General features: G+C 43.4%; 1 protein-coding gene across 2 annotated transcripts in view; it reads right to left on the reverse strand.

The window, feature by feature from the left end:
- RAB6A (RAB6A, member RAS oncogene family) overlaps window positions 1-26,347 on the reverse strand; it is a 41,430-nt gene that overhangs the window by 13,905 nt on the left and 1,178 nt on the right. For both annotated transcript variants that reach the window (XM_058829272.1, XM_058829262.1), the window contains exons 2-3: window positions 2,718-2,776; window positions 174-227 (exon numbers count right to left, since the gene is read on the reverse strand). In XM_058829272.1, the coding sequence (XP_058685255.1) occupies window positions 174-227; window positions 2,718-2,776 (113 nt within the window). The remainder of the gene's footprint in view (window positions 1-173; window positions 228-2,717; window positions 2,777-26,347) is intronic.

Raw genomic sequence — 26,347 nt, forward strand, 5'->3', positions numbered from 1 at the left:
TGATTTCCCATCCCCACTGCTTTGTCTCCACAGCACTTGTCAGCCTGGAAGCAGCTGGGAGATGAAGGCTCAGCCTGTGCTTCCGAGTGATCTCAGAAGTGTGGGCTGCACAAAACCAGATGCTGGTCCTCATTCCTACTGTTCACAGAGAGAAGCAACAAAATCTTACTCACTGTTCGATCCTCCAAGTACATGGTTTTCGATAAGAAGTCAATGCCAATTGTTGCCTGTAGAGAGATGAGAAAACCAAGAGCTCTTAAAAAACTGTCAGAACACCTGCAGTGGTTTTCAGGGGAGCAGCAGCAGCTGCAAGAAAAACAGGTTGGGTTTCTTGTTTTTAAGATATAGCTTGATCCAATAGGCAATTTGTTTAATATATCCACAGCTAGAACAATTCCTTAAAGCACAAAAGGTTTGAAGCTTGACTTCAGTTCATGCATATTGACAGGTTAATCCACACATTCATTTGGGTAGCAGCAGGGGTTTTTATGCATGTGACAAATGGGTGTTCCCCAGGTCAACCAGGATATGTGGGCACACTATCTTCTTCCCAACTGCCAAATATCTCCATGGATCTTCACTTTTCCAGGAAGATTAAGGCAGACATCTACATGATCCCTAACAACCACTAAAGCTTGGTTCATCCTAAAGCAGCACCCAAACTTCTGACACCAGTGGGAAGCCATTCTCTCTGTCCTGTCCCTCCATCCCTTGTCCCAAGTCCTTCTCCAGCTCTTCTGCAGCCTCTTTAGGTACTGGAGAGGGCTCTGAGCTCTCCCTGGAGCCTTCTCCTCTCCCAGCCTGTCCTACCACAACACAGGGAAGCAACAGCATCAAGGACTGGATTCCAGCACGCTCTTTGTATCAGACTTTTACTAAAATAGATCTTCTATGATATGACATGTGACATGTGAGGCCACAGGACAAAGGAAATCATTCCCAGCATGTCCATGGAGGTGAATCACTCCTCATAAAATAAATCTCTCCAACCACAAGGTTTTATTGCAGGCGTTTGGGTTTCTGACACAGTACAACAAGTTCTTACTGATAAGACAGAGGGACACAGCTGAATTCCTCTCATCCAGCAGTGAGCAAAAGGAATCCAATGCACCGCATGGATTTTATTAAATGGCAGCTTGCTATTTTTAACAGCTGAACATAAAAACCCCCTGTTCAAATGATAGGTTTCAGAAAAATATGCATTCAAAAGCTGCCAGAAATGTCCAGAACAAGCAAATCGTCCCTGAACTCACCTCCTGCTCCAGTTACCCATGATCAGGGTGTGATGTGCATTGGCATTGAATACTGGGCTCTCAGGGGTCTCTAGATAATCCTGGTATCCAAAAATGTCTGTTTTGGGTTGATACCAACAGGCAGTGTAATTTTGGCCAAACTCCTGGAGCTTTTGTGACTGATTCCTTCTTCCAGCTACAGCACAGTAGGAGATATGGCCCCACCTCAGTCACAACTCCAGGAAAATCAAGGGGTTTGGATGAATGGCTCTGACCCAAATCCATTAACACCCAAACTGGGCAGGCAGCACTGATGCCTAAATCCAAGTCATCTTGGAAGCCCTTAGGATTTCTCACTGTTGTAAATGCCACTGACTGATTTTGCAATCATTTAATGTATTACATCAGACCACCCTTCCATGGTGACACCCCTATTATCCTATAGCACACAGGCTCAAACCTCCTCAAGGAAGAACTGGGACACAAACTCCACGAGGAAAAGGAGCAGTCCTAAAAGAAAAACACTGTGGGGGGAAAAAAAATCCCAGCTTAAATAAAAGAACTGCCTTCAATGTCCATGTAATTACAGTGGGAGGAATCTGTGAGGATGTTTGCTGCCTCAGGAGCAGTGACGTGTGCTCCAGCCCTCCCACACCATGGAAGCGTGGCTCTTCCCACAGTTCAGGGACAACTTCCCAGCTAGTTTTTTCTAGCAGCAGCAAGCAGGAATTGCTGAAGGAGGCAGGAGGGGAATCTCTCAGTTCAATGAGATCCTTGGGTAGACACTGAGGAACAGGAGAACGACAACGTTTTCCCTTTTAATTTTTTCTATTTCCTCTTCCCACCCCCTAAAAAACCTTCCCAGGCACCAGGGAACAGATTTTTCTCAGTTTTGTGTATCCAGAACATCACCAGCTGCACCCAAGTCATGAAACATGCTCTGCTTGGAGGTGACACACTTCATGAAACTGAAGTACTTTTATATCTCTCCACATTTTGAGCTCATGTTAAATTCTGGGAGTGGGCAACACTGACTATTCTCCTAGACTGCACAGTGCTAATTTGAAAAATTGCTTTCTAATTATCCTAAATTTTCCTTTTTTTTTTTTTTTTTTTACATTTTTTATTATTTTCTAGCTTGTGTCAACTTGTTTAAAAGAGCTGGGTACCTGTTATGTTATCCACACACAGGGATTGGATCTGTGATGGTCTGGTAAAAAATGGCAGGGAAAAAAAAAATCTCTTATTCCCTGGCTGTGCCTTGTGTATTCCTTTAGAACCACAGCTCATCCTGCTGCAAGCAGCAGGTAAACTCCTGGAGCAAAATCCAACCCAGAAGTGCCACTCTGGCAGGTGATTAAAATAAAGATTTTACAACTGGGAATTCCACGGTCAGTGCCCCAGCTCTAATGGAATGACTTTTTCTGCAATGGAAGACATGGCAGCAGAGGAGTCTTACACAAGACAAAAATATGGTTAATTTACCTGGTAGGTGTTGTCAAAGCTGTCATACATGAACCTGGTGATCAAGGAAGTCTTCCCCACTAAAAGAAGAAAAAAAAAAAACAACCATGGATTCAAGAACCAATTTCAGAGCAAGTTTTAAGCAAATTATTTAAAAATGGTTTATTGTATCCAACAGATCCATCTTGAGCACTTAAAACTTCCTGCAAGGACAAGAACAGTTATTTGACTTTACAATTGAAGTCTTTTTTTTTTTCTTTTTTTTTTCCTATATCATCCCCAAGCATCAGTTTTACTCTTAAATATTTGTGATTTGAGGTGAAAATTAATTTCATTGCTCTGTTTTCTACCAAGTCATTCAGTAATTTTAGTTGAACTGAATTAATTTAACAGCCCCTACAACCAACTATTAGCAACAAAAAGCTCTTCTCACTCATAAAACATGGGACTTACTCACTTTAATATCCCATCATCCTCACAACACTTATTTTCTACTCCTGTAAGACTAACAACACAGCAGAGCTGGGCCAAAGCCTAACTCATAATTTAAAGGCTTTTTCCCTCTCCTACATCCTGACCTGGAGGGATCAGCAAGATACACAGGAACTGGAACATCTCCAGCTGCCTCATTTTGATGTGCATAAATCCTCTTAATTGTAGGCCAGTTCCATTTAGCCCTGAAGTTACTCAGGGCTGCATCATCACCTCCCAGTGTTTTTTCCCACTTCCTTGCAGCTGGAATTTGCCATCTCCCAGTGGCAGAGGAGAGGAGTTGTGTGACTTGCGTTGGACACCAAACATTGCATGCGCAGATAAAAGGTAAGAAAAAGAGCTTGGGGCAGAACTTGGGTTCTCCAAGCAGTATTCCAAGGATTTTAGTTCTTTACTAGGTGATCATCCAGTGACAGGGATTTAAGGCAAGATTAGGTCCCTTCCATCCCAAACCATTCTGTGATTTCTGGGGTGAGTTTTGGGGTTTTTGTTTGGTTTAGATCTTAATGTAAGAGTGTCACCAAAATCTCCAGTATCCCAATTAAGCAGCATTTTCATCTTCAGTTATCTCTGAGAAAGGGCTAAACAAACAGGAACCCAGCAGACAGCCTCAGAGAGATGAGATTTTCCCACGTCAAAATCTGAATTCCCGTGTGAATTTCTAACATATTCTGCTCTGGAGGCAGAATCAGGTTTCCCACAAAGTTAAAAAGCTGCCTTCACAAAGGTAGAGCAAATATTCCCTTCACTGAGTAGGTTTTTGGAAGCAGCACAACCCAGATGGGAAAAATTCCTGAATCTCTTACTCAGATTTGTCCCATGGATGTGCTGAACAGCTCGAGCTGGTGAAGGACAAACAGCCACAAGCTGCTGTGAGGGGAGAAGGGATTCATTCCAGACCCAGTGCCAATCCTCAGGAGACACAGACAAGCAAACCCAATCCCTTCCCGCTGCAGCACAGGCTGAATCCTGGGAATTGATTTGCAGCACCACAAACAAGCTGGTTTTCCTCACGTGGTCACTGATGCAAACAGCCACATTTAAGTCTTCACAGATCCAATCTCACCCAGGAAATTATTTGCTTTGGTAACTCACGACCCCTGAAGGACAAAGAAGTGTTCCAGAAAATTTTTCCCTTCTGAGTGACATGTCTTGGACAGGATTTGTCCACAAATCATAAAATATGAAAATATTTTGTTTATTCCTGGAACTTCCCTACCCTACCCTCACTCGTTTCACAAAAAGAAGGAAAAATAAGGTGCTGCTAGGCTCGTTTATATTTAAATATCTGCTTCAACCAGTATTTGGAGACAGCATCCTAATGGAGTTAGTTCCAAGACATTTCTTCTCTGAAAAGACCCAGGTTTATGTTGACAGGCACCAGATCAAGATGGTATTAACACCAAATGCTCACAGTTTTAATTCCATGAATACTGAGGCATTGCCATTCCTCCTTTTAAAAAACCCAAACTGATTCCTTTTAGAAATCCTGGCAGGAATGAAAGCCCACAGTTCCCACTGTATCTCTAATTTCTATTCCGCCTTGCTGGCCGTATGTTTCTCGAATTCTCAGAAGGCATTAATTTGGGAGTGATTGCAAGCAAGGGAGAGGACAGATTCAGAATTCAAATTCATCTTGGAAAATGCCAAAATGACCTCAGGAGGCAAATGAAGCTCAGCAGGGAGAAGCAGAACAAGGTAATACATGGAGACAAGAACAACCAGCTGCTTAAAATCCAGATGGGAAACAACTGGATAAGTAATCCAGGGGTTATAGCCCAAGGAACAGCTAAGACACTCAAGACTTCAGCTTTGTTTCATTAAGATGTTGGTTTGGGTTTTTTTTTTAATCTAGTGAGTTGATTTAATCTCTTGGAAAAATTTCCACACACAAGTACATCCAGGGCAGCATTAGTCAGCAGTGCAATATCCTTTAGGCCAAAATATTCCTGGTATGCTGCTGGAACAACTCCAAGAAAAAGGTCAACATCACATCCTTGGAGGGACAGAGGTGGGGGAGGAAATGCTGCGAATGGGGTTTGACTGGACACACTGACAGCTCAGGGAAAGTCTCAAACAATTGAGACTTTCTCAATTGAGAAGGAGCTTTTTGGCAAAAAAACCCAGGCACTTGCAGAGTTCAAAGCAAGCAGCTGAAAGGTGAGGGACAGAAGTGACTTACTGCTCAGGAAAAGTTGTCTCCAGCCACTTTGCCCTCTGTAGATCAAGGTCTAACAGCTAAAAGCTAAGTCCAACCACAATCTGAGAAGGAAGGGCACAGAACTGGGAAACTGAGGCAATTAAACTTCAAAATAACTTATTCAGTTGGGCAGTGGATTCTCCTCCCTTCCTTGGCATGCAGAGTTGTCAGATGTCATTCCAGTCTAGGAATTTACACCCAAGGCATCCAAGAATCTTTTGAAAAGGAGGGAAGCCAAGTAAATAAGTGATAAACCAAAGAAATCATTTGTTTCAACACCGAACCTGAAGGTCAGCTCTGGACATTTTTCTGTCATTCAGAGGCTGAACAATGGCTTCATCAGAGGAGTTCTTGGCTCCCTCCAACAAAAGCTCCACATCAAACAGCTCCTAATCAAACAGTTGTGCCTCAGACACCACTGCTTAAGTGATTGCTGTGACTGTAAAATCCTAGAAGGTTTTGGGTTGGAAAGGACCTTGAAGATGAGCTCATTCCAGCTCCCTGCCATGGCAGGGACACCTCCCACTATCCCAAGTCACTCCAAGCCCTGTCCAACCTGGCCTTGGACACTTCCAAGGATCCAGGGGTAGCCACAGCTGCTCTGGGCACCCTGACAACCCTGACATTCCCTCACAGCCAGGAATTCCTTCCCAATATCCCATCTATCCCTGCCCTCTGGCAGTAGGAAGCCATTCCCTGTGTCCTGTCCCTCCAGGCCTTGTCCCCAGCCCCTCTCCAGCTCTCCTGGAGCCCCTTCAGGCCCTGCAAGGGGCTCTGAGCTCTCCCTGGAGCCCTCTCCTCTCCAGGTGAGCGCCCCCAGCTCTCCCAGCCTGGCTGCAGAGCAGAGGGGCTGCAGCCCTGGGAAGACCTTCTATCATCTAATTATCCATGTACACTTCTGAAGGGGTCCAGCTCCAACAGGAATTTTTAAGCTCAGATCTGACTTCCTCAGATGGTTTCTTCCCTGGATCAGTTCTGGAAGAATCTGGACCTGCATCATGAAGTGGCTGCTCACCCCATCCACATGAATTCTGGAATGCTGCAGTGTTTCCGTATGTTCTGGGACAAGAAGAAGTTGTCTGTTCTGACATGTAATATTAGGAAACTCCTAAAAGGAAAGGTTTGATCACTGGTTCAGCACAGAAACCAGCAGATGCCCAAACACCGACACCCTCCTGAATCAGCATCTGAATCGTGGCAGCAAACAGCCAAGTGCCCAAAGATGACTGAGTTACAAGATAGCAAAGTTGTGAAATTCCTATCAGTGGAATTGCCGTGAACCAGGAGGGGCTAAATTCCAAACCTTCAGCTCATGGAGTCACCCTGATCGATCCCCTTTGTCTGGGAGCCTCCTGCCCCTGCCTGGCAGGGATTTCACAGTGAGAATTCAGCTGCAAGACGGAATCAATACGCTGATCTCGTGCTTCCAGCCACTTTGATCCGACAGCGGCCACTGGAGAGATTCCAAGGTCATTCCATCTGATTCTTGCAGGCTGCCTTTTCCCTGCTCCTGGGGAGGTTTGTGTGTCCAGCAGCAGCCCCCAGTACTGACACTGATTAACAGTGGGCTCCCACGGCTCCCGGTGCAGGCGCGTGCGGAACGGCTGCGCTGTGCCGGCCGCTCTAACGAGGCACTGGGGAGGAAGGCACAGACCCATTAGATAACACAAATCACCTCCCTGCCAGCACTGGATTAGAAGGTCATTTGTTGCCAGAGTCTGCAAAGGGCTCAGGCACCAGCCAGGAGTGACCTGCAAGGAAAAGTAATTGGGATTGTGCCACTTGGACTGCGTGATGCATGAGGAGCAGGTCTGACACCCCCCTCATTTTCTTCGGTATATACTAGAGATTCACATCTTGTCCAAGGATTCTTCTGGAGAAGTCACATTTAAATTGCTGACTTCAGCCTAGTGGTTGTTTAGAACTTTCAAAGCATCAGCAATAAGGAAAAAAAAAACCAAGAAATAGCTTGAAAGCAAAATAACCTTAAAAGTAATCAACATGTCCAGCCTATTCAACTGGAAAACTGCACTTGGCCTCTCCCAGCTCTCAGAAGCAGCCTTGGCTAAGAGATCCAACCTGCTGAAACCCAGAGGTAAAGAGAGGAAGATGAGGAAAGCCTTCTCCTCATGTAAGGAGATAACCCAGAGTGTAATACCAAAATTTCACCTGCCCTTTGCATGACTCCTTTCAGACTTGATTGAAGGATAAACCCCAGTGACACTACAACTTTCTTTCACAGATAAGCTCACCTCAAAATCTTCATTGGAATTATTTTGCAGGAAAAAAACAACCCAGGGCACCAAAAGGAAAAGCACTGCTAAGAATGATATATTGAATTATGAATGCCTCAAAACCATTTTTAGATTTGTGTTTAAAAAGAAGCCCCAAAAGGAAGATGCACAGAGTTGACTTTAAATTATCTGCATCAGCCAGTAAGAGTATTTTTAGCTATGCCATTCCCAGCACTGGAAACAGAAATGCTGTATTAAAGTGATTAAAGCAGCTTCTTTAAAAAATAATAAAAAACATCCCCCATCCTCCTCTGCTCTTTGCTGTCAAACTATGGAAATTTCACCTGGTTCCCTCAAAGCAAGAAACAAAACCCATTCATTATCCAAAGGCACTGACAGAGCCAGCAGACTGCATTCATCCAAAGAATTCTCAGTCAGGTGAATCCCAGTCACAGAGAAGAACTTGGAGGATGGAATCCAGTCTAGTCCCAAGGAACAGAGGTCTCATCTCTTTGCTCTAATTAAAGTATTTTTCTACCCTGATTTTTTTTTCCCTATTGATTCCACTCCTGCTCTACTGTCAAACCTATTTTATTCTGCCATTTCTTTCCTGATGGCAGATGAGATCAGACCAAAGGACCACCTGAGCCAATTCCTTACAGTTTTATGTCCTCAATAATTTTTTTTTTAAAATCAAGAAAAAATAAAATTAGTAGAAAGGCTGCAAAATATAAACCTTCTTGAAATCCATGCATGGACACCCTCTAATTAATATAAACCAAATGGTTCAAACAGACCCTTTTAAGAACATTTCTTCCCAGCCTAGTTCAAGGTCTAGGTTATAAATTAGACTGTGGTCCTGTTATACAAATTTCTTTAAGAAGAAATTTAAGATTCTGTTTAGGAAGTTAACATAGAATATCCAGAGAGTTAAGGGAAACAAGACACAGAAAAACATGGAACAATTTAGGTTTGTTTTATATCATTTTTGGAATTCAGGAGATGCTCCATCATTTTCTACCTTAAATATATTTCATTCCTCCCAGGGAACAACTCACCTTGATTTTAGCTGATTCTGGGTTTGATACTCATTCCAAGCAGAACAAACAATGGCCTGGAGCTCGTGGCAGAGATCACACAACGGAAATTAAAGAAGCAACAGCGAATCTGCGGGCTCGGAGCACAGGGAGCACCCTCTGAACACAAAGTCCCTTCAACACAATTCCAGCAGTTTTATTCCTTCTATTTTATTGGAAACTCCTCTGACAAAGGACATTTGCAGCTGCACTGCTTCTCACAGAACCACAGGGCAGTGAGGACCTGAACACAACGTGCTGATGCCAAATACTGGTATTTAGGAATTTCTTTGGAATAGGAAAATACCTAAATACCAAGAAAATAAATCATGGAATCACAGAACCATTTTGTTTGGGAAAGCTTTCCAAGATCATGGAGTCCAACCATTCCTCCAACAATGCCAAGAACATCACTAACCCATGGTCCCAAGTGCTGCATCCACAAGACTTTAAATTCCTCCAGCAATGGGCATCCAGCAGCTCTCACAGGGCTACAAACAACACCCACATGACAAATCTCAGCCCCAAAGTAAGTCAAAGCCCTCCAAGAACTTACACTGCAGAACCTGCTCCAACCTGCTCTGAACCTCCTCCAAAGAAAAACAGCCACAAGGATGCTGCTGGCAGCAGCTTGTCCATGATTGCAGGGGAAAGGAAGACACACAGCAGAGGAACCACCTCCAAAAGGGGATTTTGGCAGTTTATTTGTGGAGGTTTTATGGCATCCTACCTCGAAAAGGAACTCTAGAAAGGCAGACACAATCAATAACAATGTCAAACAACTGCAGCTGGCCTTTTTAGACCAATGAATCCCTGCCAATCCTTTATTTCTTTTCAGGTCACCACCACAACAAAGCTTTTATTTTGCCCTTTAATTAAAAGCACTATTGAAAACTGTTTGATACAGTTCTGGATCAATTACTTTGGCTTCAGGGACTGCTGGCAGCCTGGAGCTCTCAACTTGAGAATGGCTGGCCTGTACCCACAGAGCAGAGGAGAAGACAGAAATTCATAGACTGGAAGTGGAGGATTCCCACAGTCCAATCCCATTCCCAGAGTGGTCTGTTCAGCCTTGGTGAACTACAGGGAAAGGTGAACTTGGCCTTTTCCTATTTTCCATTTCTTAGCCAGCAGTTGACAGAGCCATAAGCAGTAACTCCTCACAGCCATCACCACAGTTATTCAAAGACTACTTATAGCAGAAACAATCAAAATTAAAAACTCTACAGAAACTGACCAGAGAACATGAGAGACTTTTGGAAGCTCAAGGTAATCCTGAAGCAAATGGGTGCCCTGGAAGTGTCCAAGGCCAGGCTGGCCAGGGCTTGGAACAAACTGGGATAGTGGAAGGTGTGGGCAGGGGGTGGGACTGGATGGGCTCTAAGGTCCCTTCCAACCCAAATCATTCTGTGATTCTGTGATTAGTGGGAGAACGTTGAGTCTCTTAAAATTAATTTATTTTTTTAAACCCCAGATTTTAACCCCTTTCCAGATGATCAGTAATAGCACTGTCCCAGTGCTCCACACAAAATGATGATGAATTTAATGAGACGCAACGTGTGATCAATGAACCAATGGAATAACAAAACTGGCCTCTTTCCTATGGCCTTCGGACACAGCCCTGAGTATTCTAAAGTACTGAGAGATCCTGAACAAAAAGTTGATTGTTTGCTCATTGTAAATTCAATTCCCTTAGTCCTTGCAAAGATTCTATCTGGACTGGAATTTTCAAGGCAAGATGAGACAGTTTTATTAGAGCTGAAGGTGAGGAGATGAGTTTTACTCATTTAATGAAGTAAGAAACAGCACAGCCAGAATCTTGCTGCTGCTGCTGAGGAAATTTCCATTTTCCTTTTACCCTGTGACAATCAGGTGCCTTGAACTTTGGTCGGCTCTTTGTGATGGGAGAATTTCTGAGCAAAACCTTTTAAAGCCTTAGCATCCCAGCAATTCCCAGCAACTTCCCAAAGCAGAAAGTGTGACATCAACCTTTAGCTCCCCAGCCAGCCTCCAGCACCGGTAAAAAAAGCTGCACTTAGCAAACTGGAACAGACCCTAAGCCATGGATAGGAGCCTAAATGGATGGTGGGAAGTGTACATGAATATTTATAAGTGTCTGGTGCAGAGCAGCAGGAAGGGAAGCATGGAGTGGAGTGAACTGGCATGATGTAAGAGGGAATAACAAGGAATGACACCTACCCAGCAGATGAACACACAGAAAGCTGTTCTGGGAATGGCTGGGACCAGCTGCAGCTCGTTCCCACGTGCTGCAAGAACAGGGATACAAAGGAAGGAGCCAGACCCTCTGCACAGCAGCACCATTTTAAACTCTAAGGATGTGAAAAAAAGCTGCCCTGATCCTGCATTTCACACGCTTTTTCTTCCCAAGACAGAGGGTATAACTTGATTTTCCTAAGAGTTACATCAAAAAACATCTGCTCTGTTACAGCCCCAGGAAATCAGGGAAGTGCAGCTCCTCAAGGCTCAGGGAAATATCCTCAAACAGCACCAGAGCTGTTTGTCGTCCAGGAGGCCGAGACTCAGCCCTTCTCCCCAGCCACCACCAGAGACACGTTTGTAATGGCTTCTAAAAGAAATTCATAATACTCATTTCAAGCCATGCCAAAAATTAAGTTTCACACACATTTGGGATCGTGTTTAAAGACCTGCCCTCGCTACTGAGAAACAAACAGGAAACAGAATTTTGTTGCAACCCTGTTGTCATCAGAGCAAAAGGGTTTTAGTTCCAGTCAATCTCTCTGGGCAATAATCCATGGAAACAAGAGTTTGATGCCTGCCCCTTCCTGTGAAGCATTTCCATCATTTACAAAAAGGGACCAATTACTCCCTTATCTACAACAACCAGTAATCAAATGATTAACACTTCAGTAACTGCCTTATAAAAAACATGACTATGAAAATATGTGTTAGCCTGAAAAGCTCATTAATTCTCATTCATTCTTCTCTTTGGGCACCTCAGAGCATGTTCACAGTGTTGTTTTCCACAATAATTCAACCAAGACAGAAGGAAATGGAGGCTGATGGACTTGTCTGACCTAGTAAGTGTTTTTTCCCAGGGTGTTGCTGACAGCAGTGCCCAGCAAGGCTGGTAAATCCACTCCCCAACCTTTTAGTCAAATTCAATACAATGCAGAAATCAAGGATTTGTTTTCTTCCTTTCCACGAGATGCTTTTCAAAATGTAACAGTTCAAGGCTGGTTCATGTTTTAAATTTGAAGCCTTCTTTTAGATTAGATATACATCTGGATAGAGACAAACACTTGGGATTAAATCTATCTGAACATTAGTCTCTGGAACTAGGAATGCAGAGCCAGTTAAAGTTATTAAAAACCTAGTCTCTTTTTCCTTTAAATGAGAAAATTTTCATTTTATTCCTAATCTTACAGTGTACATTTTCCTGATGTAATTCCTGCTGTACACTACTGCAGTTTGCTTCAAGTATTTGGCAGAAGAGTTATCACAGAATGGGTTGGGTTGGAAAGGACCATCCTGTCCAAGCTCTCTGCTGTGGCTTTCATCCTAAACAGCTCAGGTGAAACTTCCCTTCCGCAAGGGAACCCAAACAGTATTTCTGCCACTGCAAAAGATGTGAGCAGACAGTGACAAGTGGGAAAGTCCCTTGTTCCTCATGGTCACATCTCACCTGAAGATTCCTCCTCCATCTCAGACAGCTGAGCTGATTCACTGCTATTTACTGGTCCACTCCAGTGGACAAGAAATTGCTTCTAACAGGCAGAGCAGCAATTCTCCCAAAGGATGCTTCCTTTTACACAACCATTCCTAGGCATGCTATGTAAAAACCCAGGAGGGTTTTACAGCTGACAGCTACACATTGAAGGACAACCAGAAAAAAGCCTGCTCTGCCACTGATCCAAGTATTCAGTGCCATATGGATGTATTTTATACAGTCCCCGGGCATTTTAAAACCAGCAAGAGAAGCAAAGAATTGTCACTTGTATTTAAAGCTCAGCAGTAGCTAAAGGGAAAAGAAAGAGGCAGAAGAGAGCATTTTCTATTATCTATCTTTTTCTAAGGCAACATCAGCCTGTTAGCTGTCTACAGGCAATTTAGAATACTATTTTATTTATCACTACACTTTTTTCTTGAGGGAGATGCCAGTCAGTTGTACCTGGTATCTGTATTTCTCAGAAATAAACTAAGGCACAAGTTAAGACTGACCATGATTGGCCCCAAGGTAGAAGGCACAGGTCGGACACATAAAGCTGGAAAAAGCTCCCCTTTGCATTTTGGGATGTGAAAGGATCACAGAGATCAATAAAAATGTGTGGAGATTCATTACAAGTTTAATGATAAACTCAGAACTCCTTCCTGCTAAGCAACTCCTAATCAGCACTGGCAGAGTTGATAAAAGTAGAACAATATCCCTGATTATTAATGCACAGGCAAGATTTCCTTTGGGATCCGCACCAAACCTTGTGACAGGGACAAAAATACCCAGTGATAAATAGCTTCATTAACTCTTGTGGGTTTTGTCAGTAATTAGCCTGACTCTTCCTCCCAAAATGGGAAATAAATGAAGGAGCACAATGCAAACAAATCTTGTTCTGTTTGCTCAGTCACAGCCATGAAGAAATGAAACAGTAAAAACGGGTTAGCCTCTGGTTCCGTCTCAAAATCACACTTTGGAGTTTTTTTTAAACAATGCAGGTGCACACTGAAAAGTCTTCACATAAAAACTGGGGTGTTTTTAACCATCCCATTGTAGAAAAGAATAAACAAGAGTCAACCCCTCACTGCTGAACAGGAAGGAGCAGATGTATTAAATATAATAATTCAATTACACTCTCGGTCTACTAAAATAAAAAAAAAAACATGGAAATGTTAGCTCCTAAGCACAGCTATAAAAATTCATTTTAAAATCTGTGCCTTATGTTCTAGAGATAAACCCCTTGTCTGGTTTTCTGCAGAGGAACTCCAAGCCAAGCCTGTAACAACCAGTGCTATTTTCACAGTTTGAAAGGTTTCTAAAAGCAACAGAGCCAAAATAAGTGTCACAAGTGGAAGACCTCCAGGCAATCCCAGTTCTCCTCCCCCAGGATAACACCAAGCCTCTGGGAAGTGACACAATGCCACGTGAGGAGCCAGACTCCCAGTTTTCTGTTGGAGGAACAGCTGCCATCTCTCATGTTCAGAGTGCTGAGTCTCCCATCATTTCATGCAAAAGGGGCAAATATTCTGATTAAATATGGCAGAAGGTAACTGAAGTCTGCAGAACTAAAGTCCTACCCGTTTCTGGATGCTGGGTGGGTTTTTTTAATTTAATTTAGGTTAAACTGGGGTGGAAGCCAGAACTGTCTTCAACTTTCCATAGCCAAGCAAAGAAGTAGTTTTGGCTTGGAGGAAGAGCCTTAGAATCCTGTGAAGAGCTGAAACCAAAATGCTGCAATGGGATAAATGAAACATGCATGTGAACACCTGGAACAACAGGGAACAGCAGAAGCAGGAAGGGAATCTCAAGTGCCAATTGCTTCAGTGTGGCAAGTGTGGTTTCATTCAAATGAGGAAGAACAAATCCAAGATAAGGTAACCAGAAGATCAAGATCTGAAGTAATAGCAAAGATAAGGAAAACAAGAGAATAGGGAGACACAAGAATTTTGCCCCTAAGTGATGAGACAAAGCGCCTAAAGGGAAGATCCTGAGCAGTTCTGACTCCTAAGAGGTGCAAGACAAGTGTCACAAAAGCATGGAAAGCCCAAAAGCCATGATGAGCATCCAGCTGTGTCCCATCCCATGTCACAGCATGGGGCAGAAATCTTGGCCCTCTGGAGGACAGGGATCAGAGTGGATAGTTCAGATTTACACTATAGTGACTGTGAGAGAAATCCAGATTAGGATGCCTTTCACTTCCATGTGGATGAGTTTAACACCAACCAAAGAACAGGAATTGTGGATGATACATTCATGTTTTCATGGATATCAGGCTTGGTTAATTAACTAAAGGGTACTCACAGGCCACCTTTACATTTCAAAGACTTCTGTGCAGTCTCTCATTATTTGCCAGGAATGAAAGAAAACTCCAAAATTAACAGACCCATGAGGATATTTCTTCACCACAGCCTGAGGATTTTGCCTTCCTTCATATCTCACATAGTAAAGGTTTTTAAAATAGTTTCCAATGAAGTTTCAAATATTCTCCAAAGGACTTTACTGCTAACAAAATGCCTCAGAACCCTCAGCCATGAACACTGGTAACACAAAGCAGCACTTGGGAATATTGAGTCAGAAGATCTCAGGGATCTTCTGATGAGGTGTGGATGACCATGGAGCTAAGGAAGAAGGAAGATTTAGTAGTCCAGAAGTCCATGTGACCACAGACTGTACACAAAACTTCTTAGGAGCAAGGCACAGGGAGTGGAGAAAGGAGCTCTGAGCTGTGGGAATTCCAGGTGGATCTGATTAACAGCTCAGCTGGCATGTGCAGCACAAGCTGGAAAGAGGAAGACGATCCATGCAGGACATGTTACTTGGAAAGCTGCTCCTACACCTCAGAAATTATTTTTTCTAAAGGTGATGAACAGCAGCAGTTCTCACAAAGTCACCTTTTTTGGACTCCTCACTTTGGTTTGAAGCACTGGGTTTCACCCTGGGAAGACATATTCCGTAACTGGACTGGAGCCTATCCTCAATATTTAGCTTGGTGATATTTCCAAATACATTTCTGTGAGGAAAAAAAAACATTTAAGAGCATATTTGTGAGGCAGAGGAGCTGGAGGATGACTGGGGAAAGGAAGAAGGAACAGTATTAGATCCTGGCTAGTGCCATCCTCTTCATTCCAGCTGCAGTTTAGTTGGGAATGGCTGCCTGCCCCTGAGGCAGAGTACGAGGATTCACAAGATTCACATTTACTATTTCCTTCTTCCCAGAACACTCTGCTCATTATTGCTCCAATAATCCAAAACAGCACCAGTCCAGAAAAACATCATCTTAGTGACTCAATTTTTGGACAAAGTATCAATTTTGGATTGCAGTGTTTGGGTTGAAATTTCAGAACTCAACGCTATCCCACGTTATTACAGCTTTGCTGTGAGAACAATGAGACAAATGTTTTTAGAGACACCTCCAAAAATTCCATTCCATTCCATTCCATTCCATTCTCACACAAAAATTTGACCTATCAAGTTTCAGAGCCCAATACTGAAGTTTTATTATTGTCATGCAAGGGTGGCTCAATACTCACTTTATATATGATGGCAGTTAAAGCCCATGGGGATGAAAACACTTTTTGAAGCATCTATTACTTTCAGGTTCTATCATTCTAACTTTCCATTAAAAACCAGTGTAGGACTGAGCAAAAACCCACCAGGAGACCTTCAGTAATTAATCATTCATAAGATCCAATTATTACATCCCAGTATTTTATAATTATCTGCTTGTAAAAGGCTTGAAAGAAATAAAATGCTACATACGGAGATCAAAAGTAATTAAGCCGCTCTGGACAGACATTATGTTGGAAGGGTGAATCTGCTCTGCCAGGAATGGTTCTGGAAAGTGCAAATTCCACACAGGCAAAAGGGGAAGGAGCCAAGAGCTACTCCATCACCTGAAGCACAAGAGATCCCTTCAACTGATTTCCAGATTCACAGCCACCCTAAGTCCTCACCTGAAGTCAGAAACTAAATGCTGCCAAACCATTTTGGAAAGAAGAAGCAGACACTGAAAATGTAATTATGAATTTTTGGTTTAAATACCTTTAACACAGTATTTGTTCCTATAACAAACCATATTCATGGGCAGTTTAGACAGAAATCTGCATAAAAATCCTCGAACAGAACAATGTTTTCCAAAGTAACTTTTGTTAAATTAACTGCAAATGATAGGCTAATGCATCATCTAATATGGAAACACTCTCCTGGATTCCTCAGAGTTATATTCCCAAGGCAGGAGAGTCAGCCACCTGAGGGTGCATTTGTGAAGGGAAACATTCCCTGCTTTGAGCACTGAGCATGATCCCCAATGCAAGCTAAACCAGCAGATGCCAGCATCCAGCTGAGGGAATCCAGGCATCGCTTCCCTGGATCACATGCCAAATGGAGCCCTTGGAACAAACTCCTGCTCTCTTCCCGGTGATGGTTTTGCCCTTGAAAGCACAACAAGCACTGCTAAGCCAGCTATTTCCAGCGAGGAATTACAGAAGTTTCAGGAGACCTATTAAAATGCAAGGGATTTCCATCCCCTTCCCTCCATCCTTTAACTCAGTTAAATTTTGCCTAATGTTTCCCCAGCACCTTTATCCCACTGGCAAAGCAAGGAACGATTTCCTCCTGCTCCCTCCTCTCCTGACTCCCTACACGGCCACAAAGAAATTTCTGCTCCCTCACACTGTGGTGACAATTTTTCTGCTGGGGGAAGGAGAAAAGGAAAAGAAGAGGAGAAGGAGAAGGAGGAGAAAAAGAAGAAAAGGAAGAAGGGGACAAGAGCTCCATACAGCATTCTCCTCAATGATTCCATCTTATTCCCACAACCTACCATCTCCTGGGCAGCACTGGAAGGATTAAGATCTGTCCTCTGCTCTTTCCATACAGGAGGTGCAGAACAGCTTCTACAGGAGCTCCCTCAAACTCATTCTGCAGGCAGACACACGGGTGAGTGTTCCTTCAGAAGCGAGTTTGGACAAGACCCTAAAATAATCCTGGTTTAAGGTCGATGCAGCCTGGCTTATGAAGAGGCAACTTGTAAGGAAAAAACTGCCCAGAGCACATTCATTAAGCACAGCTCTCCTCCAGGCATCTGCTGATCCGAGCTGACAGGGATGGCTGTGGAGAACACCTGGGGACTGCTGCTGCGAAAATAGCCGGAGCTGCACCGACACACACGCGTTTGTGCACATGATGCAGCTCCCCAGCCAAGCACAGGGAAAACAGCTGGTGGAAAATACAGGACATGAACACCAGGGCGTGAGCAAGGGCAGCACAGAATCCCAGGGTTTTGGATGAAAAAATCCCAACCACAAGCTGGTTTTTAGTAACAGAAACCCAAACTGTGCAGAAACTGAGATCAGCACAGCTGAAGGAGCTGCAGGCTCTGGGTGGGTCCAGGCAGCACATGGTTACAAATCCCTGATGTTAAGGATTCAAGGAAAGGATATCTTGACACAACACTATCCTTTTCTCCTCCACATCTCCTGCTCCTCAGCTGCCCCAGCTCTTCTCCTGGGAACTGGGGCAAGACAGAGCCCATCAGACACTTGATGCTCCTGCTGCCTGCACTGCAAATTAAGAACTCCAAGCTTAAAGGATGTTAAACCATTACATCAATTCCCAACTTTTCAATGGGAAACTTTTCCTCCAAAATCTTCCTCTTTTCCTCTAACTTCTTCCTAACTGAGACACTGACCTCTCCATATGGAGTTTCAGCCAGCTGACAATGAATTTGTTCCTTCCCAGCTGTGCTTCACAAACGCCTTCGGAAGAGGCCACGGAGCCTGACGGATCTGCTAACCCAAGGTCTGATATTCATGTATATGAATTTTAGAAATAAAAATAGCTGGCCTTTAAAAGGTAGAAATGTGGCTCCAAATAGGAAATGGAACAAGTTCTGTTGGTGTTGTATTCTGATCTTTTCTAGATGAACAGGTATTTCAGAAGGAATTGTGGGATTCAACTGTAAAAAAAAAAAAAAGTGTTTATATGAGAAACTGGGTATAGAGCAGAAAATTCTTTAGACAAGGATTATCTATACTCCAACTGGGATACAGTATCTTGAAATAAATACTTCCTCTAGCAGTATTTTCCAGAAGAACAATTCCTTCATATTAAGGACATATACTAGTTAAGTTCCTATTTAATTGTAATATTTAGTCTCTAAGACTTGTTTCTAACTTGAGCAATTCCTTGTATAAACGTGCACAGAAAATATTTTGGGCTCTTCAGACTGACCTACCTAAAACCAGCTTTAAGTGCAACACAGAGTTGGCTCTAGACTCAGGTTTTTAGGCAAGCAGCTGAGAAGCATCAAATCCAGGGAAAAGCACAGTGCTGTTTTGAGACATCTCAAAAACATCTCATGTAGGACACTTCTTCTCCTCCTCCAGTTTCCAAAAGGAAAAGCTAAAAAGCTTTTGCTCTTCCTGGGATCTAGAACCAGGTAGGCAAAGCCAGATCTCAAATCTCTGCCTCGCTCTCAGCAGTGCAAGGCTTGTACAGACTAAACAACCATTTAAAACATCAGCCACACAATCCTCCAGGGAAATTTTTCTCTAGATGGCAGGATTTACTGGAGGCAATGTGTAGTAATTCACACAAGGTTCCTTTTGAGTTTCCTAAAATCTCTCTTGCATTTTTAAGCGAAGATGTAAAATTCCTAAGGCAAAGGAATTTATTTTTAACTGTAAATTACTCACTGTGACAGTACAGAGTCCACTAAGCCCCAGAAGAGAGGCAATCTATGAGCTCTTTGCATTTCACCAGAGAGGGGGGAAATATTTTAACACCAAACCAGCTGATGAGTCAAGATTGGAAAAGCTTTTTTCACTGGGGAAAGCTGTCTTCAAGTCTGCTGTTGCACTACAGCATCCAAATAAAGAGGTCAATTTTATGGGACACCAGCGTTTGATCTGCCTACTGTTTATGCAGTGTCAGGGAAAAAAACCCATTCTTTTCTCCAAGTCACAGTGTGGTTTAAGAGCAACTAAAAATAAAACAAAAAAAGTGGAAGAGAATGAATTATGTTCACGACTGTACAGTGGTGGATAAAAGCCACTCTGATGACTGCCCAGTGAAGAAAGACCAAAGATAACTCAGCTAGGGAAGAAAAATGGGAAGCTGGAAGAACGGAAAGAATAGGAACATAATTATCATTTGAATACATAAATATTTAATATTAAGAGGCAGCTGGAGAAGCTGAGAAGAAATTACAAGAACTGGAGAGTGCGTCTGGCAGTGAGAGACTAGAATAGACCAATCCTGTGAAAACCTCTTTGTAAAGCAAGAGGTTTTTTTTCCAAAGTCAGGGAAAAAAAAGGAAAAAAAAATAAGTTGGGATTTCCTTGTGATGATCCTGCAACTGTCTTCAGCCATTAGCCCCCTCCTCCAGCTGTGTCCAGCTGCTCTGCTGAAGGATTCCAGCTGCTCTGCTGAAGGATTCACCTCCGGCTTTATCCCAGTCAGCAGCACCAGCTCAGCCTGAGGAAAGCCATCCTGGGTTTTATGTGGACACAAGTGACTTTTCAGCCATTTGGAGTGAGCCAAGGACAAAATGCCCAAAAGCTGCTCCAAAAGCAAGTAAGGGGAAGAGGAAGAAAAATAATGAGGTACTATAGACGAGACAAAGAAGGCAGCACACCTCTAGCATGAAGACCTGCCTACTGCTGCCGAGGAAAGTCAGAGAGGAGTCAGAACTTCCTTCTCCATCTCCACCACTCAGATATCCACTGGATGATTCCATCACCCAGCCAGTTCAGATTTCTCTACTAAGCCTTCCTTCCATGAGGCCATTCAAAAAACTCCTCCTGTCACTGACACCAAGGGTTCTTACAGCCGATTCTGTACCAGCAGAGGAGGACAGAAATGAGTATCTTCTACTCCCCGAAAAGGCAACATCTCCATTAAATAAAAAGGAAGCTGCAGAGAAACACTCCTGCCCTCACATCAATCCACTGCTGTCTGCCCACTCCTGCGCAGCTCCAGAGATCTTGCAGGACTGAAGTCCCAACCTGTTAAGAGGAATTCTCTTCTCCCAACTCCAACAGCAGCTACCTATACCCCTGACAAGGCCACTGACAGGGATCTTGCCAATCCTGCATCAGCCACTGCTTGGAGCTTTGCCACGGATGCTGCACCCTCCAAGGGCCCCACTCCTTTTAGCCACACATCTATTCCAGCTTTAATCCCCTTCACTTTGTGTTGCACATACCAAGAACATTATGAAAATTAACTTGCTGTAACTCAAACCTAGACAGGGGCATGGACAGGAAGCACAGCAGGAAGCATTTAGTGGAATGGAATAAACTGGCCCCTGCATTAATTACAGAAATGCTGGAATGGCTTGTTTTTTACTGCAGCAATTGCTGACTGCTCCTGAAGAAGCAAACCATTAAAGGAAAGTCACTTAGCAGGATAAATGGCACTCATCTATATGGTGCAAATGTTAATAGTACAGAGGTTTAAAGGATCACAATTTGAGACAGAGAAAAGACCAATTGAAAGTTAAGACATTTTCTCATTAGCAGGTTTAGCTGCCCCTTCCTGGTTCTGGCCACGTCTGAAGACATTAATTGAATTATTGAATTTCTGAAGAAAATATTGCTCATCAGTATTGCTCCAGTATTTCTCCCCAACTCTTTCAATTCTGGGAAAATATGCTTTAGAGTTAAGGCAAGGCCTTAATTCTGTGTGTTGGTAACACCTACACACGTCTGGATGAGAGAACACTACGAGCCTGCGAATCTCAGAATAGCTGGGTGGCATCTCCAGGGGATACTGGCAGCTATCCAAGGCATGGAGACACTTCCAAGTGAGCCCCAAAACCCCTGCTCATTCCAGTGGCAGCAGCTGCTGTGGGTGACATCAGCATGTGCCCGTCCTGGTTTACAGGGGTCCAGCAGAAAGGACACGCAAACCAGGGACAAAAATCAGGCAAGATACACCCTCGCTCTAAGAAGTCAAATTAATTCAATGCAGTATTGTGCTGGACAGCTGAATACGGACTTCCTTCCCAAAACTCCTTTTTTGCCAGACCCAACAGGAGGCAGCCAGAAGCAAGTGAGGGGCTTGACAACTTGGAGCTCACACTGAATTTATTTACGTTTAGTTTCACACAATATTTGCTTCCCAGATTATCTTTTTCTTTCTATTATTTTTTGTGATGCACTAGGCTTCATTTGGATAAGAGTTAAATAGTACTGAAACACACAAAAAAGTCATTTTTTCCAGTTAATATCACTAAAATATTCCAGAACATGGTTTGAACATAAAAGGAAAATATCTGACATAAAATAATTGATGGAATTGTTCACTGTCCCTGGGCCTTTCATTATATTACAGCCAGAAGAGTTGGGTTTATGCTGAGGGGAAAACAAAGAATTCATTTAGCTTTTCAACTTTGTGTGAGCTCAGTAAATAAATCAAGCAAAGAGACCTGAAAAATTTGACTTTCACTGCAAGTCCACATTTTGGCTGCTGTTTGCTTGCCAAGAAACACATTTTTCATTTAAACTCCTTCCATAAATAATTTGTATTAACGTGTCACACCCATCATTATTTTGATGGTATATGTTAATTTTCAAAATAGCTTCTACAGAATCTCAGGAGCATCTAGGTTGGAAAAGATCTCCATGATCATCAAGTCCTTGATCAGTCAAGGATTGGAACCAATGATCTCAGAGGTCTTTTCCCTGCTCCATACTGGGAGAAATGCATCAGCATTTCCATACCTGTTCAGAAACATTCATGTATCACAAGGTTACTGTTCTTACAGGTTACAGGCCTCACAGAAAAATTTTGGAGGTTGCCTTGAAGAATCTGATGGTGCTCATGTTGAGACAGCAACATGTGGGGTTTTCTGAGCCACGTTTCAAAGCATTGAAGGGGTTAGCTGGCTTGTTTTGGTTGGTTGGTTTGGGGTTTTATAATCATTAGTGTACACAACAGGTACTTGTATACGCATGAACACAACAAAATGCCTTTAAACATCTGGACTAAATTAGCAAGTAACTAAAAGACAGCTATTTCCTCACAGACTGATTACAGAAGACAGATTTTTAACCATCACTGAAACAGAGAAAAATGGCTGTTGGCTCTGGTAATTCCCAAATGTCACATTGTCTGCTAAGGTGGGCTCAGATGAGCTTCCCTGCCTTTGTTTCTCCATTAGTCCCACTTACAGCTTCAGCAAAAGCTTTCAGACATCTGCTTTGCAGAGCCTGCATCCAGTGCCAGGTACCACCAGCACCCCAAGAGCTGCAGACAGAAAATCCATTATGTCACATCAAGGAAAAAGATGATCATTTCCTTCCAAATCACAGATTATTTCTGAGATGCAGAGAGGAAAGTACAGCTCAGAAAGGCACAGCTATTCCTCCTTTCAATAGGCACGGCTCCTTCAGAAGCTCCCACAAACAGACAGGGATCAAAAGGCACAGTGAGAACAGACACCACAGAACACTGATGTCTTTTTTTCCGTGCTTCTTCCACACGTTGCTGTAGGAAGGGATTTTTCAGCGATGGAGAAGAGAGTGGAGAGAAATGGTGGAGTTCAAGATCTTTAGGACAACAAGGAAGGATCAGACACCAAGCACACTGCACTATGAAGGAATCCCAGAATAGTTTGAGTGGGAAGGGACCTGCCACCAATGAAGATGTTCAACAGTGTTGATCCCTTGACTGACCCCTGAAAAACACAGGTGAAGACTGAGGCAAAGAAAGTCACTGAGTACCTCAGCCTTCTCCATATCCTGGGTAATCAGGCCTCCTGTTTCCTTCTGGAGAGAACGCATACTTTTCCTGGTCTTCCTTTATCACTACAGAAGCTTTTCTTGTTGCCCTTGATGACTAGCCAGATTTAATTCTATCAGGGCTTTGGGTTTCCTAACCTGACCTCTGGCTGCTCAAACCATTTCTGTGCATTCCTCCCAGGCTACCTGTCCCCTCTTCCACCCTCTTCCAGGCTTCCATTTTGGGTTCGAGGTTGTCCAGGAGTTCCTTGTTCATCCATACAGGCCTCCTGGTGCTCCCTGACTTCCCCCTTTGCTGGGATGCCTTGCTGATATTCCACTTCCAGATGTGAAGCCCAAGTTCAGAAACTCATTGAAAATTCATACAGTTCAAACAGAACCCCAAATACATGAAGGCCCAGCCACAAGAAAACCACAATGTTAGGAAATTAAAGAGAGGGGAGGGGATAAGCTTTTAAACCACTAGTGCACCAAGGTAATAGCTCTCTGGAGTTGGTCAAGCTGAGAATTCCTTAGAAACAAGGGAGTTTTAGGCAGCACAGGGATGAGTCCATGCCTATTGGGAACAGTGTTACACCAGCCCCATGTCACACACAAAGCACCTGCAGCTCCCCAGTCATCTAATGAGACACATCACACTGCTCAGCAGTGCCTGTACCAACATCGTTATGCAACAGAACAGCTCATTAGTGCTTTCCAAACAGTTATCTTTCAAAAGTTATTACACTGCACTTATCAGTGGCTTCTCAATATTAAAAATCTCAGCTCCTGATAAAAAAAAAAAACTAAAATGCAACTGGTTCTAATTTCCTTCAAGATCTTATGCAGAAATGCTAACACAGAGACAACAGGGAGTTCTTTTGCTTTCTGTACACATTGGTGCCCTTCAGACCTGCTCGCCAATGAAACCTGCAGTAGAAACTCACGTGACAAACAAATTTTTCTGTTGCAGTGCCCCAGTGTTCAGTTCTGCCCACTCAATAAAAAAAAAAATCCATTTATTAAGAAGAGGTGTTCCTATGCAAAGCAGAACTAAAGAGGTTATTATTAGTTTCATATGTGTCACATTTACTGCAAGTTACCCAAATGGAGGTGATGTGTCCACTCCATGATTCGACCCAGAAATCAGAATTCCTTAAACTTAAGGTATTAGCACTGATGAAAATCACCTGATAAAACCAGATCAAAGGCAGTAAGAAACATACTTCCCCACACACAATAGCTCCATCTAATCCCTCAGCACAGAGCTCTCCCTGCCTTTTTAGCAAAGATTAGCATATTTAAAACTGCTAAACTCTGTATAATCTTCAATCATTGAGAAAAGTAATTCAATTAAGGAGAGTGCTGGTGAAGTTGCCTTCTTGCTAGCCAGCCAATGCTGTATCCCTGTACAAGTTTATAAAAATAGAAATGGAAAGAGAGGAGAAGATTCTTCTGATGTTGCAGGCTCGTGATGCACCCACAGCACATGCAGCAAGCCCCCAGGCTGGGCCTGGGAAGGGCGTGGGGGACACAAGCCCCAGAGACAAGGGGATGTTGGGGACTGAGGAGCGAGGAAAATCAGCATGTTAGCATGGGAAAGAGCATCTGCAGCAAGTGATGAACAGCACGAGGCAGAGCCACTGCAGTCCATGCGGTGCTGAGGGATACGGCACTGAACTCCCACAATATGGCTGAGGAGAGCGGAGAAAAGCACACACTGTATCCGCTGTGCAACCTCACTCTCACATGGAAACAAAACGCCCAGGGATGCTTCTAGATTTCCCATGGAAGGGCTGCAAAGCCTGCCCAGTAAGGAACTGCAGTTTAGATTTCCTCAGCCATAAGACACGGGTTTATTGGTGAGGCTGTGTACACTCAGCACAGCTCTGCCATCAGCCAGCTCTGGATGCTGAGGCAGCTAATGGCCATCGCAGCCCTTTGTACCATTTCATTTGTCATCCTGAAGTCCCTGGATGTAAATGAACCCAGAGCACTCAGCCCCCGCACCAGCAGCAAGAGGATATCTTTAATTACGGCCTTCCAACAGGGCAGAGAACCTTTCATCTGAGCAGGAAGCAAATGCAGCAATCCAGTGCAACAGTTGCACAAAGATCTCCTGGGTTATGAAAGCTGCTATCCTAAAAACTTTTATTTCTGCACCTCCCTTAACCTTCCAGACAAAGAACAACAAGGTGTGAGCAGAGCCCACTCCAGCTCCCTTTTTGCAACACCAGATTCTTCCACAGTTTTCTCCAAATATTATGAGGATGTTTACTCCTCCACTTGGAACGAGAGCTCTGCATCCTTCGGGTAGCAAAAAAAAAATAAATAAAAAAAATAAAATTACAGGGAATGACATCATGACAGAGACATCTGAAGAGCTTCAATCCAGGAAGGGACGTGTCTCCATCAGAGGCAGACTCATGGAGCGCCGTGTTGGAGCATGCCCACGCTGCAGCACCCGCGGGATGCGCGGACACGGAGCTGGCACGGAGTCATCGCCCAGCATCCCAGACAAAGGCAGGGCTGGAGCCCACCCTGCAGCTGGCCCCGGATTCCAGTCAGCTCCCACCCATCCGTAAGACCCAGCCGAGGCAGCAGTTGTGGGGCTGGGAATATTCAGTCAGGAGGATTTCACTGTGCTGAACCCATAGAATCCCTTCTCTCCTCCCTAGGTTTGACTGGGAATTATTTAAAACCTTCCAGTATAAAAACAGCTGATTAGCTGAGAGGGGAAAAATAATTCCTAGAGGAAGGAGATATCTGACGTTATGTCTGCTAGAAGAGACAAGAAATCCACGTGTAAATGAAGAGCTGCTGAGATTTAAGATCTGCACCAGGTGCCACAACCTTCCATGGAGGTATTTGAAAAGCTTTATGATATTGAAGCTCAGATATACAGGTAAACAAGCCAAGGATTTTGCAAATGCATTGCTAATATTTCTGATTCCTGTTATCAAATGCCTGGGAAAAAAACAACCAAACAAAAAAAGCTTAAAAAAACCCAGCATTTTCTACACATGACCCTCACCTAAAATCCTCATAAAATGGCTGGCCAAATAGCACCTTACCAAGCAGATCAGGTGACTTTCCCAAAAAATAATAAATAATCAAGTTGCACTTGTGCTCCCCAGATCCCTGATATGAGAAGAGCTGTTTCAACCCCAAAATCATAAAATGAGACTGATTCAAGGAACAGACTAAAAGAAATTGCCAATGTACAGGTAAATAATT

Source organism: Poecile atricapillus, chromosome 1 (genome assembly GCF_030490865.1).
Source record: "Poecile atricapillus isolate bPoeAtr1 chromosome 1, bPoeAtr1.hap1, whole genome shotgun sequence".
NCBI classification, from domain to species: Eukaryota; Metazoa; Chordata; class Aves; order Passeriformes; family Paridae; genus Poecile; species Poecile atricapillus.